General features: G+C 64.2%; 1 protein-coding gene across 1 annotated transcript in view; it reads right to left on the bottom strand.

Annotated features, from left to right (window-relative positions):
* The window catches only part of CACNA1A (calcium voltage-gated channel subunit alpha1 A), a 57,278-nt gene extending 31,654 nt beyond the window's left edge, over positions 1–25,624 (bottom strand). Inside the window, exons 1-16 of the mRNA XM_069881532.1 lie at positions 25,487–25,624; positions 21,403–21,683; positions 16,932–17,037; positions 14,571–14,710; positions 10,629–10,720; positions 9,505–9,657; positions 8,055–8,242; positions 6,701–6,804; positions 6,496–6,611; positions 5,482–5,538; positions 5,280–5,369; positions 3,845–4,054; positions 2,840–2,952; positions 1,444–1,556; positions 939–1,070; positions 723–795 (exon numbers count right to left, since the gene is read on the bottom strand). Of these exons, the coding sequence (XP_069737633.1) occupies positions 723–795; positions 939–1,070; positions 1,444–1,556; positions 2,840–2,952; positions 3,845–4,054; positions 5,280–5,369; positions 5,482–5,538; positions 6,496–6,611; positions 6,701–6,804; positions 8,055–8,242; positions 9,505–9,657; positions 10,629–10,720; positions 14,571–14,710; positions 16,932–17,037; positions 21,403–21,683; positions 25,487–25,624 (2,106 nt within the window). The remainder of the gene's footprint in view (positions 1–722; positions 796–938; positions 1,071–1,443; positions 1,557–2,839; positions 2,953–3,844; positions 4,055–5,279; positions 5,370–5,481; positions 5,539–6,495; positions 6,612–6,700; positions 6,805–8,054; positions 8,243–9,504; positions 9,658–10,628; positions 10,721–14,570; positions 14,711–16,931; positions 17,038–21,402; positions 21,684–25,486) is intronic.
* Positions 25,625–25,658: the final 34 nt, after the last annotated feature.

Genomic DNA, 25,658 nt, shown 5'->3' with positions numbered 1-25,658 from the left:
CCCCCAGGTCTTTGAGGTGGAGATGGGGATGGGGTGGGGGCAGAGATGGACATGGAAATGGAGATGGGATGGGGTGGGATGGACATGAAATTGGAGATGGGGGGGTGGGATGAGAATCAGGATGGAGATGGAGATGGGGATAGGGATGGAGATGGGATGGGGATGGAGATGGAGATGGAGATGGAGATGGAGATGGGGATGGGGATGGGGATGGGGATGGGGATGGGGATGGGGATGGGGATGGGGGTGGAGGTGGAGGTGGAGGTGGAGATGGAGATGGAGATGGAGATGGAGATGGGGATGGGATGGAGATGGGATGGAGATGGGATGGAGATGGGGATGGGGATGGGGATGGGGATGGGGATGGGGATGGAGATGGGGATGGGGATGGGGATGGGGATGGAGATGGGGATGGGGATGGGGATGGAGATGGGGATGGGGATGGGGATGGGGATGGAGATGGGGATGGGGATGGAGATGGGGATGGAGATGGGGATGGAGATGGAGATGGGGATGGGGATGGAGATGGGGATGGAGATGGGGATGGAGATGGAGATGGGGATGGGGATGGAGATGGGGATGGAGATGGGGATGGAGATGGGGATGGGGATAGGGATAGGGATGGGGATGGGGATGGAGATGGTGATGGGGATGGGGATGGGGATGGGGACGGGGATGGGGATGGGGATGGGATGAGGATGAGGATGGAGCCGGGTCCCTACCTGAAACACCGTCATTATTGCTGCTGGGAAAGTGTCGAAGTTGGTGGGGGGGGTCCCGTCGTCAAAATTGAACCTGGGGGTGGGGGGAGCAGTGGGAGCCCCAGCCCCGCCGGCTGCCCCCCAGCAGGGACAGGGGGGCAGAGAGACACACACACCCCCCCCAACACACACACACACACATGGGGAGGGGTCCCCGTCCCCCGTCCCGTTACTCACTGTCCCCCAAAGAGCTGCATCCCCAGAAGGGCGAAGACGACGATGAAGAGGAAGAGGAGGAAGAGGAGGCTGATGATGGACTTCATGGAGTTCAGGAGGGACACCACCAGGTTCCGCAGGGAAGCCCAGTACCTGTGGGGCAGAGCCAGGATGGGGGGACGCAGAGGGGACACGGGGGGGGGGGGGGACATGGAGGGGGGACGTGGGGACACAAGGGGACACAGGGAGGACAGACGGACACGGGAACACGGGGCTGCGAGGGCATGAGGGGACACGGGGACGTTGGGGGACACAGGGATGTGGGGGGACATGGGGACACAAGGGGACACAGGGAGGACAGACGGACACAGGAACACGGGGCTGCAAGGGGACACAAAGGGACATGGGGATGTGGGGTCCCCCCTGATGGTTCGGGCCGGCCCTGGGCTCCTGGACCCACGGACATGGACGGAGGGACAGACGGACAGGCGGACGGACAGAACAGATGGACCCTACGGGCACTTACTTTGTGACTTTGAAGATGCGCAGTAACCTGAGAGCTCGGAGCACGCTGATCCCGAAGGATGTTCCCGGCTTCACAACAGCCCAGATCACCTCGAAGATGCTTCCGATGATAACCTGGAGGGGACACCCGTCCTGTCCCCACCCCGTCCTTCTCCTGGCCCTGTCCCTGCTCCTGCTCCGACCTCTTCCCCAGCCTCATTAAGTTCTCGTCATCTCCACCCCGTCCCTATCCTGTCTCCATCTCCACGTCCATCACGTGCTCATCCCATCCTCATCCCATCTCCATCACGATTCCTTCTCCACCTTTATCCCACCCCCATCCCATCCCTATCCCACCTCCATCCTCATCCCATCCCCATCCTATCGCCATCTCCATGTCCATGTCCATCCCCATCTCCACCTCCATCCCCATCCCACCCCCATCCCATCCTCATCCCTATCCCATCCTCATCCCATCCCAGTTCCACCCCATTCCATCCATCTCTGTGTCAGCACTCACAGCACAGTTGAAGCAAGAGTGGAAGTAAGTGTACCTCCTCATTCCATCCCAATCCCTGTCCCATCCCATCTCCATCCCATCTCCATCTCCATCTCCATCTCCATCTCCATCTCCATCTCCATCTTCATCCCATCTCCACCTCCACCTCCACCTCCACCTCCATCCCCATCTCCATCTCCATCTCCACCTCCATCTCCATCCCCATCCCCATCCCCATCCCCATCCCCACCTCCATCCCCATCTCCACCTCCATCCCCATCTCCATCTCCATCTCCACCTCCATCTCCATCCCCATCCTCATCCCCATCTCCACCCCCATCCCATCTCCATCCCCATCTCCATCCCCATCCCCATCTCCATCCCCATCTCCATCCCCATCTCCACCTCCATCTCCATCCCCATCCTCATCCCCATCTCCACCCCCATCCCATCTCCATCCCCATCTCCATCCCCATCCCCACCTCCATCCCCATCCCCACCTCCATCCCCATCTCCATCTCCACCTCCACCTCCATCTCCATCCCCATCCCCATCCCCATCTCCATCCCCATCTCCATCTCCATCTCCATCCCCATCCCCATCCCCATCTCCATCCCCATCTCCATCACCATCTCCATCTCCATCTCCATCCCCATCCCCATCCCCATCCCCATCCCCATCCCCATCTCCATCCCCATCCCCATCCCCATCTCCATCCCCATCCCCATCCCCATCCCCATCTCCATCTCCATCCCCATCCCCATCCCCATCCCCATCCCCATCCCCATCTCCATCCCCATCCCCACCTCCATCTCCATCCCCATCCCCATCCCCATCTCCATCCCCATCTCCATCCCCATCCCCACCTCCATCTCCATCCCCACCCCACCCCACCCCGTCCCGTCCCTCGGTGACTCACGGCGCAGTCGAAGCAGTTGAAGGACGAGTGGAAATAAGGCCGCGTCCCCAGCCCGTACATTTTTATAAACATTTCGGACATAAAGAGTCCCAAGAAAATGAATTCTGCATAGTCTGGGGGGGGCAGAGAGTGAGGGGGGGCCGGGGGGGATGGGGGGGGGGGGTCACAGGGTGGGATGGGGGGGGGCTGGAGGCACCCAGGGGAGGTCTGGGGGTGCAGGGGGGGGGGCTGGGGGTCACGGGGTGGGGGCTGGAGGCACCCAGGGGAGGCCTGGGGGTGCATGGGGGGGGGGCTGGGGGTCACGGGGTGGGGGCTGGAGGCACCCAGGGGAGGCCTGGGGGTGCATGGGGGGGGTCTGGGGGCCACGGGGGGGCTGGAGGCACCCAGGGGAGGTCTGGGGGTGCATGGGGGGGGGGGCTGGGGGTCACGGGGTGGGGGCTGGAGGCACCCAGGGGAGGTCTGGGGGTGCATGAGAGGGATTGGGGGGGGTCTGGGGGTCATGGGGTGTGGCTGGAGGCACCCAGGGGAGGTCTGGGGGTGCATGGGGGGGGGTCTGGGGGTGCATGGGGGGCTCTGGAGGTGCACAGGGGGGTCATTTGGAGGGTCTGGGGGGTCACAAGGGGGTCTGGGGGTCGCAGAGGTGCATGGCGTCTCTGGGGGTGCATGAGGGAATTGAGGGTCACAGGGGGGTATTGGGGGCTCTGGGGGTGCAGGGGGGGTCTGGGGGTCACAGAGGGTATAGGGAGCTCTGGGGGTGCACGGGGGGGGTCATTTGGAGGGTCCGGGGTGTCACAAGGTGGTCTGGGGGTCACAGAGGTGCATGGGGGGGTCTGGGGGCACCCAGGGCTGGTCTGGGGGTTCACGGGGTTTATAGGAGGTCTGGGGGGTCACAGGGGAATTGAGGGTCACAGGGGGGTATTGGGGGGCTCTGGGGGTGCACGGGGTGGGGGTGGGGGGGCGTTTGGAGGGTGTGGGGGTTGCGGGGGGCCCGGGGGGGGCACTCACAGAGGAAGTCGGAGAGCCAGTCGGGCTGGTTGTAGTGGACGATGGCGACGCAGAGCGTGTTGAGCGCCACCAGGCTGAGCACGGTCCAGTAGAAGGCCTGAGTTTTGACCACGCGGCGGATGTGGAAGCGCATCCTCCGCTCCCGCTTGTGGAAGAAGGAGGCGTTCTCCAGCTTGGCACTTTTGAGGCTGGCGCGGGCGAAGGGGGAGCCTGCGGCGGGGCAAGGGGAGCCCCCGTCTCTTCACCCACCGGCCATCGTCTCCTCAAGCCGCCACCCATCGTCCCGTCACCCATCATCGTCCCATCATCCATGACCCCATCATCCATCATCCCATCACCCATCATCATCCCATCATCCATGACCCCATCACCCATCGTCCCATCATCCATGACCCCATCACCCATCATCCCATCTCCCCGTCAACCCCCAACTCATCACCCCCCAACCCATCAACCCATCAACCCATCATCCATCAAGCAATTGGCCCCCAACCCATCGTCCCCCAACCCATCAACCTGTCACCCATCAAACCGTGGTCCATCAACCAATCACCCTCCAACCCATCACTCCCAACCCGTCACCCCCAAACCCATCAACCCATCACCCCCCAACCTATCACTCCCCAATCCATCACGCCCAACCCATCACCCTCAATCCATCACTCCCCAACCATCAAACCATCGTTGATCAACCCCTCACCCCCCAACCCCTCACCCCCAATCCATCACCCCCAACCCATCACTCCCCAACCCATCACCCCCAACCCATCACCCCCAACCCATCACCCTCAACCCATCACCCCCAACCCATCACTCCCCAACCCATCACTCCCCAACCCATCACCCCCAACCCATCACCCCCAACCCATCACCCTCAACCCATCACTCCCCAACCCATTGCCCATCAAACCATCGTTGATCAACCCATCACCACCCAACCCCTCACCCCCAATCCATCACCCCCAACCCATCACTCCCCAACCCATCACCACCCAACCCATCACTCCCCAACCTATCACTCCCCAACCCATCACCCCCAACCCATCACTCCCCAACCCATCACCCCCAACCCTTCACCCTCAACCCATCACTCCCCAACCCATCACCCCCAACCCATCACTCCCCAACCCATCACCCCCCAACCCATCACCCCCAACCCATCACTCCCCAACCCATCACCCCCCAACCCATCACCCCCAACCCATCACTCCCCAACCCATCACCCCCAACCCTTCACCCTCAACCCATCACTCCCCAACCCATCACCCTCAACCCATCACTCCCCAACCCATCGCCCATCAAACCATCGTTGATCAACCCATTGCCCCCAACCCATCACCCATCAAGCAATCGCCCCCCCAACCCATCATCTCCGCCCCCCCCCCCCAATTCCTTCCCCCTCACCCCCCGGTCCCCGCAGATGCCCCCCACGCACCGAGGGCTGCGATGTCTCCCAGCTGCTCCTCTCCCTCCTCCGGGCTCAGCAGCTCCGTTTTGCTCTTCTTGCCGGTTGCCCTCCGCAGCGCTCCCGCAGGGGTGAGGGGCAGAGGCGGGGGGAGTCACTTGGGGGGTTCCAAGAGACCCCCCCCCACAACCCTAGGACATCCCCCCAAGCCACGCCGGGGCAGGACACTCACCATCGAAGGGGTGCCGGGGGTCCCCCTCGGGCTCATCCTCCGCCAGGATCACCTCTTCTGAGAGCAAACGGGGGGTCAGTGGGGGGGGATTTGGGGGTCTAGGGGTGGAATTTGGGGCCTGGGAGGGGGCGTTTGGGGGTCCAGAGGTGGGATTTGGGGTCCAGGGGTAGATTTGGGGTGGATTGGAGGGACCAAGCATTCCGTTGTTGTGGGTGCTGGTGTTGGGTTTGGGGTTCCAGGATCAGGTTTGGGGTCCCTGGGTTGGATTTTGGGGTCCCCGGGTCAGATCTGGGGTGAATTTGGGAGTCCCAGATGAGATTTGGGAGCCCAGGGGGTGGATCTGGGGTGAATTTGGGGGTTGGATTTGGGGTGGACATAGGGTGGAGTTGTGGGTCCCAGGTCAGATTCGGGGTCCCAGGGTTGGATCTGGGAGGGATTTGGGGGTCCCAGGGTCAAATTTGAGAGTCCCAGGGTTGGATTTGGGAGGGATCTGGGGTGGATTCGGGGGTCCCAGGTCAGATTTGGGGTCCCAGGGTCAGATTTGAGAGTCCCAGGGTTGGATTTGGGAAGGATTTGGGGTGGATTTGGGGGTCCCAGGTAGGATTCGGGGGTCCCAGGTCATATTTGGGGTCCCAGGGTTGGATGTGGGGTGGATTTGGGGGTCCCAGGTCAGATTTGGGGTCCCAGGGTTGGATCTGGGAGGGATTTGGGGGTCCCAGGGTCAGATTTGAGAGTCCCAGGGTTGGATTTGGGAGGGATCTGGGGTGGATTTGGGGGTCCCAGGTCAGATTTGGAGTCCCAGGGTTGGATCTGGGGTGGATTTGGGGGTCCCAGGTCAGATTTGGGGTCCCAGGGTTGGATCTGGGAGGGATTTGGGGGTCCCAGGGTCAGATTTGGGGTCCCAGGGTTGGATGTGGGGTGGATTTGGGGGTCCCAGCTTAGATTTGGGGTCCCAGGGTTGGATGTGGGGTGGATTTGGGGGTCCCAGGTCAGATTCGGGGGTGCAGGGCTCACCCGCCTTGGAGATCCACTCCATGTACCCGTTGAGCTCCCTCTCGATCTGCTGCTGGCGCCGCAGCTTGAGGAACGCCCGGCGATTCTCCACCCGTTCCCGCTCTTTGGCAAACTCCCTGCACAGACGGACACGGGGAGCAGTCGGGGGGGACCCCAATTTCCCCCCTAGACCCCCCCCACCCACTTTGCTGGGACTCCCCCTTACCCGGAGAGCACCCCCAGCACGAGGTTGAGCATAAAAAAGGAGCCGATGATGATGAGGGGGATGAAGTAGAGCCAGTTCCAAGTGTTCCCTGAGGCGTCGTTGCTCTGAGGAGGAGAAAGTTGGGGGTGAGTGGGGGGTGGGGTGGGTAGGAGCTTTGGGGTTCACCAAGTAGAGGAGCTCCATCCACTCTTCCATGGAAAACAAGGACTCCCATGGCACTGGAGCTCAAAGAGTAGAGGAGCTCCATCCACTCTTCCATGGAGAACAAGGATTCCCATGGTTCCCACCCCACAGCACCAAGACTCAAAGAGTAGAGGAGCTCCCTCCACCCTTCCATGGGGAACAAGGAACCCCACGGCATCAGGACTCAAAGAGTAGAGAAGGTCCATCCACTCTTCCATGGAGAACAAGGATTTCCATGGTTCCCACCCCGCGGCATCAAGGCTCAAAGAGTGGAGGAGCTCCCTCCACCCTTCCATGGGGAACAAGGAACCCCACGGCATCAGGACTCAAAGAGTAGAGAAGGTCCATCCACTCTTCCATGGAGAACAAGGATTTCCATGGTTCCCACCCCGCGGCATCAAGGCTCAAAGAGTGGAGGAGCTCCCTCCACCCTTCCATGGGGAACAAGGAACCCCACGGCATCAGGACTCAAAGAGTAGAGAAGGTCCATCCACTCTTCCATGGAGAACAAGGATTTCCATGGTTCCCACCCCGCGGCATCAAGACTCAAAGAGTAGAGGAGCTCCCTTCCATGAGGAACAAGGATTCCCATGCTGTAAGGGCCCAAAGAGTAGAGGAGGTCCATCCACCCTTCCATGGAAAACAAGGATTCCCACGGTTCCCACCCCACAGCATCAAGACTCAAAGAGTAGAGCAGCTCCATCCACACTTCCAGGGGGAACACGGAGCCCCGTGGTGCCCATCCCATGGTGTTGGGTCTCAAAGAGTAGAGGAACTTCATCAACCCTTCCATGGGGAATAAGGAGCCCCATGGAATCAAGACTCAAAGAGTAGAGGAGCTCCCTCCACTCTTCCATGGAAAACAAGGATTCCCATGGTGTCAGGGCCCAAGGAGTAGAGGAGCTCCATCCACCCTTCCATCGGGAATAAGGAGTCCCATGGCATCGGGGTTCATAGAGTGGAGGAGCTCCCTCCACCCTTCCATGGGGAACAAGGAACCCCACGGCATCAGGACTCAAAGAGTAGAGAAGGTCCATCCACTCTTCCATGGAGAACAAGGATTCCCATGGTTCCCACCCCACGGCATCAAGGCTCAAAGAGTAGAGGAGCTCCATCCACTCTTCCATGGAGAACAAGGACCCCCCTGGTGCCCCCCGGCACGGGGTCTCACATAGTAGAGGAGGTCTGTCCACCCTTCCATCGTGATGCACTGGAAGACGGTGAGGACGGCGAAGAGGATGTTGTCGAACTGGGTGATGCCGTAGTTGGGGCCCTCCCAGTACTTCTTGCACTTGGTGCCGTTGGGGCAGATCCGCGCTGGCTCGTCCGTCCCGCACGGCACCTCCACCTTGATCTCGTCTTTTGGAAGGGGGTTGGGGGGGACATGGAGGTGGAGGGTCACACCTCATGTACCCCCAGACCGTGCCCCCCCGCACCCCAGGGCTGCTGGACCTCCCCTTAGCCCCCCATTGGGGCTGCCAACCCCCCATGGGGCTGCTGAACATCTTGGGGGGGGGGGGGGGGGGCTGGGGCTGGGGGGGACCCCAATGGGGCTGATGGACCCCCCTGAACCCCCCATGGAGCTGCTGGATCTCCCCATGGGGCTGCTGGACCCCCTCATGGGGCCAAAGGACCCCCCCTAACCCCCCCATGGGGCTGATGGACCCCCCCTGATCCCAGCAAGGGGGCTGATGGACCCCCCTGAACCCCCTATAGGGCTGATGGACATCCCCAACCCCCCCATGGGGCCAAAGGACTCCCCCCTGACCCCCCTATGGGGCCAAAGGACCCCTCTGACCCCCCCATGGGGCTGATGGATCCCCCCCCATGGGGCTGATGGACACCCCTGGACCCCCTGTCCCCCCCAAATCCCCCTGCAGTACAGGAATAGCTGGGGCCAATTAAGGCAGGTTCATCAGGGAGAGCAGTAATTAGTAATTATTAGTAATTAGGGCATTTCCATATCAAGCGTGGGGCAGGGGCCCAGGGAGCTGGGGGGGGGGGGGGGGGCAGGGGGGTGGAGAAGGGGGCTCCCATCCGTGCCCCATGGGATTTGGGAAACAAAGAGGGATTTGGGGGGGACTGGGAGGGTTGGGGCTCAGGAGGGGGGCGGATTTGGGGGTGTTTGGGGCTCAAGAGGGGGGAATTTGGGGGTATTAGGGCTCTGGAGGATGGTATTTTGGGATTTGGGGGTTCAGCAAGGTGGGATATGGGAGCATTTGGGGCTCACGGGGGGGATTTGGGGAGTTAGAGCTCAGGAGGGTGGGATATGGGGGTGCTGGGGCTTAGGAGGGTGGGATTTGGGGGTGTTTGGGGTCAGGAAGGTGGGATTTGGAGGTGTTTTGGGGGTGTTTGGTGCTCAGGGAAGTGGGATTTGGAGGTGTTTGGGGCTTAGGAGGGTGGGATTTGGGGGTGTTTGGGGTCAGGAATGTGGGATTTGGGGGTGTTTGGGGGTGTTTGGGGTCAGGAAAGTGGGATTTGGAGGTGTTTGGGGGTGTTTGGGGTCAGGAAAGTGGGACTTGGAGGTGTTTGGGGGTGTTTGGTGCTCAGGAATGTGGGATTTGGGGGCGTTTGGGGTTCGGGAGAGAGGATTTTGGGGGGTGTTGGGGGGGTCCCCTCACCGGTGACCAGGTCGAAGCAGGTGGTGTGGAATTTCCCCATGTAGAACTCGAGGCCGATGATGGCGAAGATGAGGATGGCGAAGAAGAGCAGGAGCCCGATCTGCAGCAGCGGGATCATCGCCTTCATGATGGATTTGAGCACCACCTGCAAACCTGCGCCAGCAAACGTCAGCGGACACGGGACCCCAAAACCCACACACCCACCCCCCCAGGCCCCCCCAAAAACCCCCCAGAACCCCCCTGAATGCCCCAAACCCCTTCAAACCCCAATAGGTTCCTCCAGGAACCCCCCAGACAACCCTTGGATGCCCCTAGACCCTACTGTGTCCCCCCAAAGCCCCCCCCCAGACACCCCATTGCCCCCCAATCCCCCCTGGATCCCCCCCAGATCCCCCAGGACCCCCTTGGATGCCCCCCCACCTCCCTGGATGCCCCCAAAGCCCCCCCAGCCACCCCCTTGACCCCCCGTGGGTCCCCCCAGGCCCCCAAGGACCCCCTTGAACCTCTCCACACCCCCCTGAATGCCCCCAAAGCCCCCACAGACACCCCCTTGACCCCCCCAACCCACATGGATCCCCCCCCAGACCCCCCCCAGGACCCCCCGTGGGTCCCCCCAGGCCCCCTAGGACCCCCTTGGACCTCCCCACACCCCCCTAGATGCCCGCAAAGCCCACCCAGACACCCCCTTGACACCCCTCAAACTCCCCAAGGATCCCCCCAGACCCCTCTCAAACCCCCTAGGGATCCTCTCAGACCCCCCCAGGACCACCTTGGACCCCCCCAACCCCCCTATATGCCCCCAGACCCCACTGCATCCCCATAAAGCCCCTCCAGACACCCCCTTGACACCCCCCCAAGCCCCCCATGGAGCCCCCAGACACCCCCCCCCCCCAAACCCCCCAGGACCCCCTTGGACCTCCCCAAAGCCCCCCTAGACACCCCCTTGACATCCCTCCAGTCCCCCGTGAATCCCCCCAAACCCCCAAGGACCCCCTTGGACCTCCCCAAAGCCCCCCTAGAAGCCCCCAAAGCCCCCCCAGACACCCCCCCCAGGATCCCCCAGACCCCCCCAAGCCCCCCAGGACCCCTCAAACCCCCCATCCCCCATCCCCCCCCCCACTCACTGGGGATCCCCGACACCAGCTTGAGGGGCCGGAGAACGCGCACGGCGCGCAGCGTCCGCAGGTCGAACTGGGAGCCCACGGTGGAGAGGATGCTGCGGGCAAGCGGGGTGGGGGGGTCAGTGGCCACCGTGGCCACCAAGAAGCCACAAGGTCCCAGCACGGCCAGATGACCCCATGGGCCACCACATCCCAGCCCACCGACGGGGCAACCGTGGCCACCAAGAGTCTCAGCGACCCCCAGGCTGGGCAACCGTGGCCACCAAAAGTCTCAGCATCCCCCAGGCTGGGCAACCGTGGCCACCAAGACCCTCAGCGACCCCCAGGCTGGGCAACCGTGGCCACCAAGAGTCTCAGCGACCCCCAGGCTGGGCAACCGTGGCCACCAAGACCCTCAGCGACCCCCAGGCTGGGCAACCGTGGCCACCAAGAGTCTCAGCGACCCCCAGGCTGGGCAACCGTGGCCACCAAGAGTCTCAGCGACCCCTGAGCTGGGCAACCGTGGCCACCAAGAGTCTCAGCATCCCCCAGGCTGGGCAACCGTGGCCACCAAGAGTCTCAGCGACCCCCAGGCTGGGCAACCGTGGCCACCAAGAGTCTCAGCATCCCCCAGGCTGGGCAACCGTGGCCACCAAGAGTCTCAGCATCCCCCAGGCTGGGCAACCGTGGCCACCAAGACCCTCAGCGACCCCCAGGCTGGGCAACCGTGGCCACCAAGACCCTCAGCGACCCCCAGGCTGGGCAACCGTGGCCACCAAGAGTCTCAGCGACCCCCAGGCTGGGCAACCGTGGCCACCAAGAGTCTCAGCATCCCCCAGGCTGGGCAACCGTGGCCACCAAGAGTCTCAGCATCCCCCAGGCTGGGCAACCGTGGCCACCAAGACCCTCAGCGACCCCCAGGCTGGGCAACCGTGGCCACCAAGAGTCTCAGCGACCCCCAGGCTGGGCAACCGTGGCCACCAAGACCCTCAGCGACCCCCAGGCTGGGCAACCGTGGCCACCAAGAGTCTCAGCGACCCCCAGGCTGGGCAACCGTGGCCACCAAGAGTCTCAGCGACCCCTGAGCTGGGCAACCGTGGCCACCAAGAGTCTCAGCATCCCCCAGGCTGGGCAACCGTGGCCACCAAGAGTCTCAGCGACCCCCAGGCTGGGCAACCGTGGCCACCAAGAGTCTCAGCATCCCCCAGGCTGGGCAACCGTGGCCACCAAGAGTCTCAGCATCCCCCAGGCTGGGCAACCGTGGCCACCAAGACCCTCAGCGACCCCCGAGCTGGGCAACCGTGGCCACCAAGAGTCTCAGCGACCCCCAGGCTGGGCAACCGTGGCCACCAAGAGTCTCAGCGACCCCCAGGCTGGGCAACCGTGGCCACCAAGAGTCTCAGTGACCCCCAGGCTGGGCAACCGTGGCCACCAAGAGTCTCAGCATCCCCCAGGCTGGGCAACCGTGGCCACCAAGAGTCTCAGCGACCCCCAGGCTGGGCAACCGTGGCCACCAAGAGTCTCAGCGACCCCCAGGCTGGGCAACCGTGGCCACCAAGAGTCTCAGCGCCCCCTGAGCTGGGCAACCGTGGCCACCAAGAGTCTCAGCGACCCCCAGGCTGGGCAACCGTGGCCACCAAGAGTCTCAGCATCCCCCAGGCTGGGCAACCATGGCCACCAAGAGTCTCAGCGACCCCCAGGCTGGGCAACCGTGGCCACCAAGAGTCTCAGCGACCCCCAGGCTGGGCAACCGTGGCCACCAAGAGTCTCAGCGACCCCCAGGCTGGGCAACCGTGGCCACCAAGAGTCTCAGCGACCCCCAGGCTGGGCAACCGTGGCCACCAAGAGTCTCAGTGACCCCTGAGCTGGGCAACCGTGGCCACCAAGAGTCTCAGCATCCCCCAGGCTGGGCAACCGTGGCCACCAAGAGTCTCAGCGACCCCCAGGCTGGGCAACCGTGGCCACCAAGAGTCTCAGCGACCCCCAGGCTGGGCAACCGTGGCCACCAAGAGTCTCAGCGCCCCCTGAGCTGGGCAACCGTGGCCACCAAGAGTCTCAGCGACCCCCAGGCTGGGCAACCGTGGCCACCAAGAGTCTCAGTGACCCCTGAGCTGGGCAACCGTGGCCACCAAGAGTCTCAGCATCCCCCAGGCTGGGCAACCGTGGCCACCAAGAGTCTCAGCGACCCCCAGGCTGGGCAACCGTGGCCACCAAGAGTCTCAGCGACCCCCAGGCTGGGCAACCGTGGCCACCAAGAGTCTCAGCGACCCCCAGGCTGGGCAACCGTGGCCACCAAGAGTCTCAGCGACCCCCAGGCTGGGCAACCGTGGCCACCAAGAGTCTCAGCGCCCCCTGAGCTGGGCAACCGTGGCCACCAAGAGTCTCAGCGACCCCCAGGCTGGGCAACCGTGGCCACCAAGAGTCTCAGCATCCCCCAGGCTGGGCAACCATGGCCACCAAGAGTCTCAGCGACCCCCAGGCTGGGCAACCGTGGCCACCAAGAGTCTCAGCGACCCCCAGGCTGGGCAACCGTGGCCACCAAGAGTCTCAGCGACCCCCAGGCTGGGCAACCGTGGCCACCAAGAGTCTCAGCGACCCCCAGGCTGGGCAACCGTGGCCACCAAGAGTCTCAGTGACCCCTGAGCTGGGCAACCGTGGCCACCAAGAGTCTCAGCATCCCCCAGGCTGGGCAACCGTGGCCACCAAGAGTCTCAGCGACCCCCAGGCTGGGCAACCGTGGCCACCAAGAGTCTCAGCGACCCCCAGGCTGGGCAACCGTGGCCACCAAGAGTCTCAGCGCCCCCTGAGCTGGGCAACCGTGGCCACCAAGAGTCTCAGCGACCCCCAGGCTGGGCAACCGTGGCCACCAAGAGTCTCAGTGACCCCTGAGCTGGGCAACCGTGGCCACCAAGAGTCTCAGCATCCCCCAGGCTGGGCAACCGTGGCCACCAAGAGTCTCAGCGACCCCCAGGCTGGGCAACCGTGGCCACCAAGAGTCTCAGCGACCCCCAGGCTGGGCAACCGTGGCCACCAAGAGTCTCAGCGCCCCCTGAGCTGGGCAACCGTGGCCACCAAGAGTCTCAGCGACCCCCAGGCTGGGCAACCGTGGCCACCAAGAGTCTCAGCATCCCCCAGGCTGGGCAACCGTGGCCACCAAGAGTCTCAGCGACCCCCAGGCTGGGCAACCGTGGCCACCAAGAGTCTCAGCGACCCCCAGGCTGGGCAACCGTGGCCACCAAGAGCCTTGGCTACACCAGCATGGCCACCTTGAACCACCACATCCCTGCTCCGTGGCCACCCCGTGCCTCATGGCCACCATGAGCCCCATGCCCCCAGTTAACCTCCATTCAATCCCAGTCACCCCCATTCAATCCCAGTCACCCCTATTCATCCCAGTCACCCCCATTTGGCACCAGTTAACCCCCATTCATCCCAGTCACCCCCATTCAATCCCAGTCACCCCCATTCATCCCAGTCACCCCCAGTCACCCTCATTCAATCCCAGTCACCCCCAATTAACCCCCATTCAATCCCAGTCACCCCCAGTCATCCCAGTCTCCCCCAGTCACTCCCATTCATCCCAGTCACCCCCATTTGGCACCAGTTAACCCCCATTCATCCCAGTCACCCCCAATTAACCCCATTCATCCCAGTCACCCTCAGTCACCCCAATTCATCCCAGTCACCCTCATTCATCCCAGTCACCCCCAATTAACCCCTTTCATCTCAGTCACCCCCAGTTAACCCCAATGCATCCCAGTCACCCCCATTCAATCCCAGTCACCCCCAGTCACCCCTATTCATCCCAGTCACCCCTATCTGGGACCACCCACCCCCCCGTTCCTCCCAGTCACCCCCAGTTCACCCCCCCTTCCTCCCCAGCGGGGAGGGGCCGCGATGCACGGGGAAGGGCGCGGGGCCGACACGCGTGTTCCCGCTGGAGCCGTGTCACCGCGTGTCCCTCACCCGGTGAGGACGACGACGAAGTCCATGACGTTCCAGCCGTTGCGCAGGTAGGAGCCTTTGTGGAAGGCGAAGCCCAGCGCGATGATCTTGATCCCCGCCTCGAAGCAGAAGATGCCGATGAAATACGGCTCCGTGTCGTCCTGCACGGGGACACGAGAGAGGTCACGGAGGGGGGGATGGAGGGATGGAGAGGGATGGAGGGATGGAGGAGATGGAGGGGATGGAGAGGGATGAAGGGATGGATGGATGGATGGAGAGGGATGGAGAGGGATGGAGAGGATGGAGGAGATGGAGGAGATGGAGGGGGATGGAGAGGGATGAAGGGATGGATGGATGGATGGATGGATGGATGGATGGATGGATGGATGGAGGAGATGGAGGAGATGGAGGAGATGGAGGGGGATGGAGAGGGATGGAGGGATGGATGGATGGATGGATGGATGGATGGATGGATGGATGGAGAGGGATGGAGAAGATGGAGGAGATGGAGGGATGGAGAGGGATGGTGAGGGATGGAGAGGGATGGAGAGGATGGAGGGATGGAGGGGGATGGAGGGGGATGGAGAGGGATGGAGGGGGATGGAGGGGGATGGAGGAGATGGAGGGGGATGGAGGGGGATAGAGGGGGATGGAGGGGGATAGAGGGGGATGGAGGGGGATGGAAGGGGATGGAGGGAGATGGAGGGGGATGGAGGGGGATGGAGAGGGATGGAGAGGGTTGGAGAGGGATGGAGAGGGATGGAAGAGGATGGAGGGATGGAGAGAGATGGAGGGGATGGAGAGGGATGGAGAGGGATGGAGAGGGATGGAGAGGGAGATGGAGAGGGAGATGGAGAGGGATGGAGGGGGATATAAAGGGGGATGGAGAGGGAGATGGAGAGAGGGAGATGGAGAGGGAGATGGAGAGAGGGAGATGGAGAGGGAGATGGAGAGGGAGAGGGATACGGAGGGGAGGTGTGGAAGGGGATGGAGAGGGAGATGGGAAGGGAGATGAAGAGGGATACAGAGGGGGATACGGAGGGATGGAGGGGGAGATGGAGGGGGATACGGAGGGGGATAAGGAGGGAGTGAGGAGGATGGAGGGGGTGAGAGGGATGAGGGGCGATGGGGGGCGTGGAGGGGGACGGGGAGGGATGAGGGGGTGAAGGGGATGAAGAGGATGGAGGGGATGAAGGTGGATGAGGGGGGATGGAGGGGACGAGGGGGTGAGTGTGACGGTGGGGATGGAGGGGGAGACGAGGGAGATGAAGGGGATGGGGGGTAGGGGGGGCTGAAGGGGCTGAGGGGGACGCCCGCAGTCCATGGGGTGAGGGGACATCTGGGGCAGCTGCTGGCCCTGTCCCCACCACCCCACCCCCCCCACCAGTGCGGAGGCGGCTGCGGCCCAGATTCCCAGTAAGGAGGAAACTGGGACACTGAGGGGTCCGGAGGGACTGGGAGCTGCGGCCGCCGGGCGCTGGATGCAAGGGGTGCGGGGCGGCAGCCGGACACTCGCACCGGGGAGAGACCCATGGTGGAGACCCCACGGTGGCTGGAGAACCTCAGTGGAGACCCCACGGTGGCTGGAGACCCTCAATGGAGACCCTCAATGGAGACCCCATGGTGAAGACCTTGCAGTGGGGCAGGGACCCATAGATGGAGACCCTGTGGTGGCTAAAGACCCTCAATGGAGACCCCATGGTGGAGACCCCACAGTGGAGACCTTGCAGTGGGGCAGGGACCCATAGATGGAGACCCTATGGGGGCTGGAGAACCTCAATGGAGACCCTATGGTGGAGACCCCACGGTGGAGACCTTGCAGTGGGGCAGGGACCCATGGATGGAGACCCTGTGGTGGCTAAAGACCCTCAATGGAGACCCCACGGTGGAGACCCCACGGTAGAGACCTTGCAGTGGGGCAGGGACCCATAGATGGAGACCCTATGGTGGCTGGAGAACCTCAATGGAGACCCTATGGTGGAGACCCCATGGTGGAGACCTTGCAGTGGGGCAGGGACCCATGGATGAAGACCCCACGGTGGCTAAAGACCCTCAATGGAGACCCCACGGTGGAGAGCCCACAGTGGAGACCCCATTATAGCTGGAGACCCTCAATGGAGACCCCACAGCAGGGCAGGGACCCTCAGTGGAGACCCCACGGTGGCTGGAGACCCTCAATGGAGACCCTACGGTGGAGACCTTGCAGCGGGGCAGCGACCCATGGATGGAGACCCCACGGTGGCTGGAGAACCTCAACGGAGCCCCCGCGGTGGAGCCCCCGCGGTGGAGCCCAAGCAATGGGACGTGGGTTCATGGTGAAGACCCTCAATGGAGACCCCCAGGCGGAGGAGCCCCCGTGGTGGGGCCGGGCCCCGCTCTCACCAGCCGCTCGGACATGGGGGTCTTGTCCTCGTCGGGCAGGTGCTGCTCCAGCGCCAAGACGATGCAGTTGGCGATGATGGTGGCTAAAATCATGTACTCAAAGGGAGTGCGGCCGGTCAAGGCAAAAACCTCTTGGGGACCCTTCCCCCCCGTCCCTGAATCCTCGGACCCAAGCTGGATGGGGAAACTGAGGCAGGAGGGCTGTCGCGGGGCCGTTGGCAGCGGCCGCCGGCCCCCGCGCGCCGCTCTGCTCATTAATTTCCTCATCAAAGCCGCGACCCGGCGGCCTCGGCTGCTCGGCACGAAGCCTCTCGCCCGGCGGGTGCCGGCAGCGATCAAAGCGCCAGCGGGAGCCGCCGAGACCTACAAGGCCCCCGCGGCCTCGCCGGCTCCGAGCCGCCACGCCGATGCCGCCGGTGGATCCTCTCGGCACCCTCCGCGGTGCAGCCAGGGTGCCGCGAGCAGCCGCTGGCACCGTTAGCTGGCGCGGTATGGTTAGCCGGCACCGTTAGCTGGCGCGGTATGGTTATCCGGCACCGTTAGCCAGCACGGTATGGTTATCCGGCACCGTTAGCCAGCACGGTATGGTTATCCGGCACCGTTAGCCAGCACGGTATGGTTATCTGGCACCGTTAGCCAGCACGGTATGGTTATCCGGCACCGTTAGCCAGCACGGTATGGTTATCCGGCACCGTTAGCCAGCACGGTATGGTTATCCGGCACGGCATTATGGCCTGGCACGGCTCTCCGGCACAGCCACCCGGGCCCAACCATCCGGCACAACCCACCTACGCGGCACAGCACGGTTCTCCGGCACGGCGCGGCTCGCTGGCACCGCTCGCCGAGGCACCGCAGCTCCCTGGCACGGCTACCCCGGCCCAGCACGGCTCTCCGGCACGGCACAGCTCTCCAGCCCCACCGTCCAGCACCGCAGCCTCGTTAGCCGGCGCGGCCTCGTTAGCCGGCGTGGCACCCCCAAACCTCTCCCCGGCAAGGCCAGCCGGCGCCCGGCACCCCCTCGACCGCGCGGCATCACCGCGACGCCCCTCGCCAGCCACCGCGGCCCCCCGGCTCGGTGGCCCCGAGCTTGGCGTGGCTACCAGCCCTGGCTCGACGGTTGCCACCGCGGGGTTGGCGTGGCCCGCGTGCCGCTGCGGCACAACCGCGGCCTCGCTCCGGTGAAGCCACGCGGCACGGAGAGAGCAAAAAAAAAAAAAAGAAAAACACAAAAAAATAAAATAAAAAAAAAAACCCTCAGCCCAGGGCGACGTCGCGGGGCGGCCGCGGCCAAGGGGGCCCCGAAACGCTCAGGGGTGGGGGAAGAGACCGAAACCATCGCCCCGAAACCGCACGGTGACCCCCCCCTCAAAACCTCGGGGCTGCAGGAGAGGGGATGGTGGCCCCTTTTGGGGGGATAGAAGCAATTTGGGGGTGATGGTGACCCCTTTTGGGGTGATGGTGGCCCCTTTTGGGGGGATGGTGGCCCCTTTTGGGGTGATAGCAGCAATTTGGGGGTGATGGTGACCCCTTTTAGGGTGATGGTGGCCCCTTTTGGGGGATGGTGGCTCATTTTGGGGTGATAGCAGCAATTTGGGGGTGATGGTGACCCCTTTTGGGGTGATGGTGGCCCCTTTTGGGGTGATGGTGGCCCTTTTTGGGGTGATAGCAGCAATTTGAGGGTGATGGTGGCCCATTTTGGGGTGATAGCAGCAATTTGGGGGTGATGGTGGCCCCTTTTGGGGGGATGGTGGCCCCTTTTGGGGTGATAGCAGCAATTTGGGGGTGATGGTGGCCCCTTTTGGGGTGATGGTGGCCCCTTTTGGGGTGATAGCAGCAATTTGGGGGTAACCACAGCCCTTTTGGGGGTGATAGCAGCAATTTTCGGGTAACAGTAGCCCCTTTTGGGGTGGCAGTGGCCAATTTGGGGGTGATAGCGGCAATTTTGGGGTGGCAGTGGCCAATTTGGGGGTGACGGTGACCCCTTCTGGGGCACCGAGAGGGCTCCATCCCCCCTCCTCCCCAGTTAGGGCACTGGGAGGTAACTGGTGCGATGGGGTCCCAGCCCCCCCCCCCCCCCCAAGGATGAGCCGGGCCCCCCCCCAAAGCAGCCAGACATGGATTTTGGGGTGATGGAGACGGGGCGCGGGGACCCCAGGGCAGGGCTGAGGGACAGGGACCCCAAAACAGGGACAGGGACCCCAAAACAGGGACAGGGAACGGGTGCAGGATGAGGAGGTGGGAGATGGTGGGGGGGGACCCCAGAATTGGGGAACAGGGTCCCTGGAATTGAGGAACAGGGAAATGGGGACCCCAGGATTGGGGATGGGGAAAGAGGGACCCCAGCAGGGGGTTGGGGACCCCGGAATTGGGGACAGGGACCCCGGAATTGAGGATAGGGGAACGGGGACCCCAGCAGGGGGACAGGGACCCCAATTCAGGGCAGGGAAATGAGGACAAGGATGGGGATGTGGGATGGAGACCCCAAAACAGATCAGGGGGACAGAGATGGGGACAGGGCTGGGGACCCCAAAGCAAGGTAGGGAGATGGGGACAGGGCTGGGGACAGGGCTGGGGACCCCAAAACAGAGCAGGTGGACAGGGATGGAGGTGGGGAGCCAGGGACCCCAAAGGAGGTCAGAAGGATGGGGACAGGGATGGGGGACCCCAAAGCAAGGTAGGGAGATGGGGACAGGGCTGGGGACAGGGCTGGGGACCCTAAAACAGGTCAGGGGGATGAGGACAGGGATGGGGACCCCGAAGCAGAGCAGGGGGATGGGGACAGGGCTGGGGACCCCAAAACAGAACAAGGGGACAGAGATGGAGATGGGGACCCCAAAGCGAGGTAGGGAGATGGGGACAGGGATGGGGACAGGGCTGGGGACCCCAAAACAGAGCAGGGGGACAGGGATGGAGATGGGGACCCCAAAGCAAGGTAGGGAGATGGGGACAGGGCTGGGGACCCCAAAACAGAGCAGGGGGACAGGGATGGAGACGGGGACACGGCTGGGGACCCCAAAGCAAGGTAGGGAGATGGGGACAGGAATGGAGATGGGGACAGGGATGGGGACAAGGATGGGGACCCCAAAGCGGGTCAGGGGGATGGAGATGAAGATGGGGACAGGGATGGGGACCCCAAAGCAGGTCAGGAGGATGGGGATGGAGATAGAGACAGGGCTGGGGACCCCAATGCAGGGCAGGGCATAAGGCATGGAGCTGGGGAGCCGGGGACCCCAAAGCAGGTCAGGGGGACAGGGATGGAGATGGGGACAGGGCCGGGGACCCCAAAGCAGGTCAGGGGGACAGGGATGGAGATGGGGACAGGGCTGGGGACCCAATGCAGGGCAGGAGCTAAGGGATGGGGAGCCGGGGACCCCAGAGCTGATCAGGAGGATGGGGACAGGGGTGGGGACAGGGGTGGGGACCCCAAAACAGAGCAGGGGGATAGAGATGAAGATGGAGACAGGGCTGGGGACCCCAAAGCAGGTCAGGAGGATGGGGACAGGGGTGAAGATGGGGACAGGGCTGGGGACCCTAATGCGAGCCAGGGGCTAAGCAATGGAGCTGGGGAGCCGGGGACCCCGAAACAGGTCAGGAGGATGGGGACAGGGATGGGGACAGGGATGGGGACAGGGATGGGGACCCCAAAGCAGAGCAGGGGGATGGGGACAGGGATGGGGACCCCAAAACAGAGCAGGGGGATGGGGACAGGGATGGGGACCCCAAAACAGAGCAGGAGGATGGGGACAGGGATGGGGACCCCAAAACAGAGCAGGGGGATGGAGATGAAGATGGGGACAGGGATGGGGACCCCATGCAGACCAGGGAGATGGGGACAGGGATGGGGACAGGGGGATGGGGACCCCAATGCAGGCCAGGGGGATGGAGATGAAGATGGAGACAGGGAAGCAGAGCAAGGGGATGGGGACAGGGCTGGGGACCCCAAAGCAGAGCAGGGGGATGGAGATGAAGATGGGGACAGGGCTGGGGGCCCCAATGCAGGTCAGGAGGATGGGGACAGGGCTGGGGACAGGGGGATGGGGACAGGGATGGGGACCCCAAAACAGAGCAGGGGGATGGGGACAGGGATGGGGACAGGGATGGGGACCCCAAAGGGGGTCAGAGGGATGGAGATGAAGCCGGAGACAGGGCTGGGGACCCCAATGCAGGTCAGGAGGATGGGGACAAGGATGGGGACAGGGGGATGGGGACAGGGATGGGGACAGGGATGGGGACCCCAAAGGGGGTCAGAGGGATGGAGATGAAGCCGGAGACAGGGCTGGGGACCCCAATGCAGGTCAGGAGGATGGGGACAGGGCTGGGGACCCCAAAGCAGAGCAAGGGGACGGAGATGAAGCCGGAGCCAGGGCTGGGGACCCTATGCAGACCAGGGCATAAGTGATGGAGCTGGGAGCCGGGGACCCCCAAAGCGCGTCCCCCCCCCCCATTTTTCTCCCCCCCCCCCAAAGGATATGGCCATTCGGTGATCTTTTTGGCGTATTTCCTCACCACGTTGTCCTCGCTGAAGAGGAAGAGCGAGCGGTTGACGGTCAGGCAGTTCTGGCGGACGGGGATGGGGTTGTAGAGGGCCATGGTGCGAGCCCGCTGGGCCATCGACTGCTTGTACATCCTCTGAGCCCCGGGGGGACCCCCGGGCCGGGGTCCCCCCCCACCCCCGCCCCGGGCCCCCCCCCCCCAGCCCCGCCGGCCCGGGGCCGTTGTCCCCGAAGCGAGGCATGGCGAGCGGTCACCGCGCTGAGACCGGGCAGCTCATCACATCCCATGGGGGGGTTGGGGGGTGGGGGGTGGGGGGGGGGAAGGATGGATGGAGGGGAGGGGGAGCTCAGGAGGAGCGGGGGGGGCCGGGGGGAGCGGGGAGAGGCCCGAGCATCCCTCCCGGGGCGGCCCCCCCCCCCAAATAAAATAGAAGGGGGGGGTATCCGCTGCGGTGGTGGGGAGAGGGGAGGGAGGGGGGTGATGGGGAGAGGGGAGGGGGGGGTGATGGGGAGGGGGGGGTCAGGGAAATGGGGGGGTGATGGATATGGGAATGGGGGGGGTCAGGGATATAGGGAGGTGATGGGGAGGTGGGGGATACAGGGGGGGAAGGGGAGGGGGAGATAGAGGAGAGTGATGGGGAGGGGGGAGTCAGGGATTGATGGGGGGGTCAGGATATGGGGCTCAGGGATATGGGGGGTGATGGAGGAGGGATATGGGGGCGATGGGGGGGTCAGGGATATGGGGGGCGATGGGGGTCAGGGATTGGTGGGGGAGTGAGAGATATGGGGGGGTGAGGGATGGGGGGGGTAATGGGGAGGGGGGGTCAGGGATATAGGGGGTGATGGGGGGTCAGGGATGCGGGGGGGTGATGGAGGGGGGTCAGGGATATGGGGGGGTGATGGAGGGGTCCCTGGATCAGGGATGGAGGGGGGGGGGACGGGAGGGGGGGCTGGGTCAAGGATTAGGGGGGGGGGTGTCCTCGCCGATGCGGCAACCGGTACCCGGGGTAGGGATGGAGGGGGGGGGGGGCAGAGGAGGGGGGGGCTGGGTCAAGGATTTTGGAGGAGGGGGGGGTCCCGCCGCTGCGGTACCTGGGGCAGGGATGGAGGGGGGGGTCGGATGAGGGGGGGGGGGGTCCCGGGTCAAGGATGGAGGGGGGGGGGTCGGATGGAGGGGGGTTTCTTGGGTCGGGGATGGAGGAGGGGGGGCAGATGGGGGGGTGGTCCTGGAGGGGAGGGGTGGATGGGGGGGGGCAGGTAGATGAGGGGGGTCCTGGGGGAGGGGGGTGGTGAATGGGGGGGGATCCTCGGGTGGGGGATGAAGGGGGGGGGGTGGATGGATGGAGGGGGGGGGGTCCCCAAATCAGGGATGGAGGGGGGGGTCGGGGGGGTTCAGCTCTCGTGGATGCGCCAATTCCAAAGGGATGAGGATGAGGATGGAGCCGGGGCGGGGGACGGAATAAAAACCTCTCCCGGTCAGCGCTTCCCGCCGCCCCCGGCCCGGAGCATCCGCGGGGGTGGGGAGAAAAAAAAAAAATAAAAAATCTCCTTTCCCCCCGCTTTTTTCTCCTCAACTCTTTAAAAAAAATCCAATTAAAAAAAAAAAAAAAGGATTAAAAAAAAAAAAAACCAAAGCGAGATGATGTCGGGGGGGTCGGGGGTCGCTGGGCCCCCCCGGAGCTGCGGGGCCCGGCGGGCCGGGCTGCGGCAGAGATGGGGCTCCTCCCCCTTCCCCCCCCCCGCGGCTCCTTCCAGCCCCCCCCCCCCCCTTTCTCCTCCTCCTCCCCCTTCTCCCCCCCCCGCGGCTCCTTCCAGCCCCCCCCCCCCTTTCCTCCTCCCGCACCGCCCGGACGGGGATGGAAGGAGCGGGGGGGGGGGGGGCTGGATGGATGGGGGGGACAGGATGGATGCTAGGGGGGCTGCATGGATTGGGGGGGGGCAGGATGGGGGGTAGGATGGATGGATGGGGGGCAGGATGGATGCTGGGGGGGCAGGAGGGGGGGTAGGATGGATGGAGGGGGGGGCAGGATGGATGATGGGGGGGCTGGATGGATACTGGAGGGGCTGGATGGATGCTGGGGGGGCAGGAGGGGGGTAGGATGGATGGAGGGGGAGCAGGATGGATGATGGGGGGGCTGGATGGGGGGGCTGGATGGATACTGGAGGGGCTGGATGGATGCTGGGGGGGCAGGAGGGGGGTAGGATGGATGGAGGGGGGGGCAGGATGGATGATGGGGGGGCTGGATGGGGGGGCTGGATGGATACTGGAGGGGCTGGATGGATGATGGGGGGGCAGGAGGGGCGTCAGGATGGATGATGGGGGGTCAGGATGGATGCTGGGGCGGGCAGGATGGATACTGGAGGGGCTGGATGGATGCTGGGGGGTCAGGAGGGGGGGTAGGATGGATGGGGGGGGCAGGAGGGGTGTGGAGGGCCAGGATGGGGCGTAGATGGATGATGGGGGGGCTGGCTGGATGCTGGGGGGGCAGGATGAGGGGCAGGATGGACGCTGGGGGGGTCAAGATGGATGGGGGGCAGGATGGGGGGCAGGATGGACGCTGGGGGTCAGGATGGGGGTAGGATGGATGCTGGGGGGTCAGGATGGATGCTGGGGGGGCAGGATGGATGCTGGGGGGGGCAGGATGGATGCTGGGGGGTCAGGAGGGGGGGGTAGGATGGATGGGGGGGGGGCAGGAGGGGTGTGGAGGGCCAGGATGGGGGGTAGATGGATGATGGGGGGGCTGGCTGGATGCTGGGGGGGTCAGGATGGGGGGCAGGATGGACGCTGGGGGGGTCAAGATGGATGGGGGGCAGGATGGGGGGCAGGATGGACGCTGGGGGTCAGGATGGGGGTAGGATGGATGCTGGGGGGTCAGGATGGATGCTGGGGGGGGCAGGATGGATGCTGGGGGGTCAGGAGGGGGGGGTAGGATGGATGGGGGGGGGGCAGGAGGGGTGTGGAGGGCCAGGATGGGGGGTAGATGGATGATGGGGGGGCTGGCTGGATGCTGGGGGGGTCAGGATGGGGGGCAGGATGGATGCTGGGGGGGTCAAGATGGATGGGGGGCAGGATGGGGGGCAGGATGGATGCTGGGGGGGTCAAGATGGATGGGGGGCAGGATGGGGGGCAGGATGGACGCTGGGGGTCAGGATGGGGGTAGGATGGATGCTGGGGGGTCAGGATGGATGCTGGGGGGGGCAGGATGGATGCTGGGGGGTCAGGAGGGGGGGTAGGATGGATGGGGGGGGGCAGGAGGGGTGTGGAGGGCCAGGATGGGGGGTAGATGGATGATGGGGGGGCTGGCTGGATGCTGGGGGGGGTCAGGATGGGGGGCAGGATGGATGCTGGGGGGGTCAAGATGGATGGGGGGCAGGATGGGGGGCAGGATGGACGCTGGGGGTCAGGATGGGGGGTAGGATGGATGCTGGGGGGCAGGATGGATGCTGGGGGGGCAGGATGGATACTGGAGGGGCTGGATGGATGCTGGGGGGGTCAGGATGGATGGGGGGCAGGATGGATGCTGGGGGGCAGGAGGGACGCTGGGGGGGGTCAGGATGGATGGGGGTCAGGATGGATGCTGGGGGGCAAGAGGGACGCTGGGGGGGGTCAGGATGGATGGAGGGGCAGGATGGGAGGGTCAGGATGGATGCTGGGGGGCAGGAGGGACGCCTGGGGGGGGTCAGGATGGATGGGGGGGCAGGATGGGAGGGTAGATGGATTGGGGGGGCAGGATGGGGGGCAGGATGGGTGGGGGGCAGGAGGGGTGCGGGGGTGAGTCGGGAGGGCTGCCAGGGGGAGCTCACTCAGGACCACATGCGAGGTTGCACAGGACACCACCACCCCCCCAGCATTAATTAATTAGTTAATTGATTGATTAATTTGATTTTTAATTACGCCCCCCCCACCTCAGTTTCACGAGAGACCCCGGTTGTTTTTTTTGGGGGGGGGGGGGGGGTCGGGAATGGCCGGGATGCTCCGGGATGCTCCCCTTTCCCCTGGCAACCGCGGGTCGTGGTTGCTATGGAGCCCCGTTGCCATGGGAACCGGCGGTGCCCGGTTACTACGGGCCCCGTTGCTACGGGGGACCAAGGGTCCCCGTTGCTATGGAGCCCCGTTGCCATGGGAGCCCGCGGGTACCGGCTCCCGGTCCCCGTTGCCATGGAGAAAGCTCCGTTGCCATGGAGATTCTCCGTTGCCATGGAGATCCCCGTTGCTACGGCCGATCCCGGGTAC

Source organism: Phaenicophaeus curvirostris, unplaced genomic scaffold, assembly GCF_032191515.1.
Source record: "Phaenicophaeus curvirostris isolate KB17595 unplaced genomic scaffold, BPBGC_Pcur_1.0 scaffold_51, whole genome shotgun sequence".
Classification (NCBI taxonomy): domain Eukaryota; kingdom Metazoa; phylum Chordata; class Aves; order Cuculiformes; family Cuculidae; genus Phaenicophaeus; species Phaenicophaeus curvirostris.
This window is presented reverse-complemented; position numbering and strand designations above follow the sequence as displayed.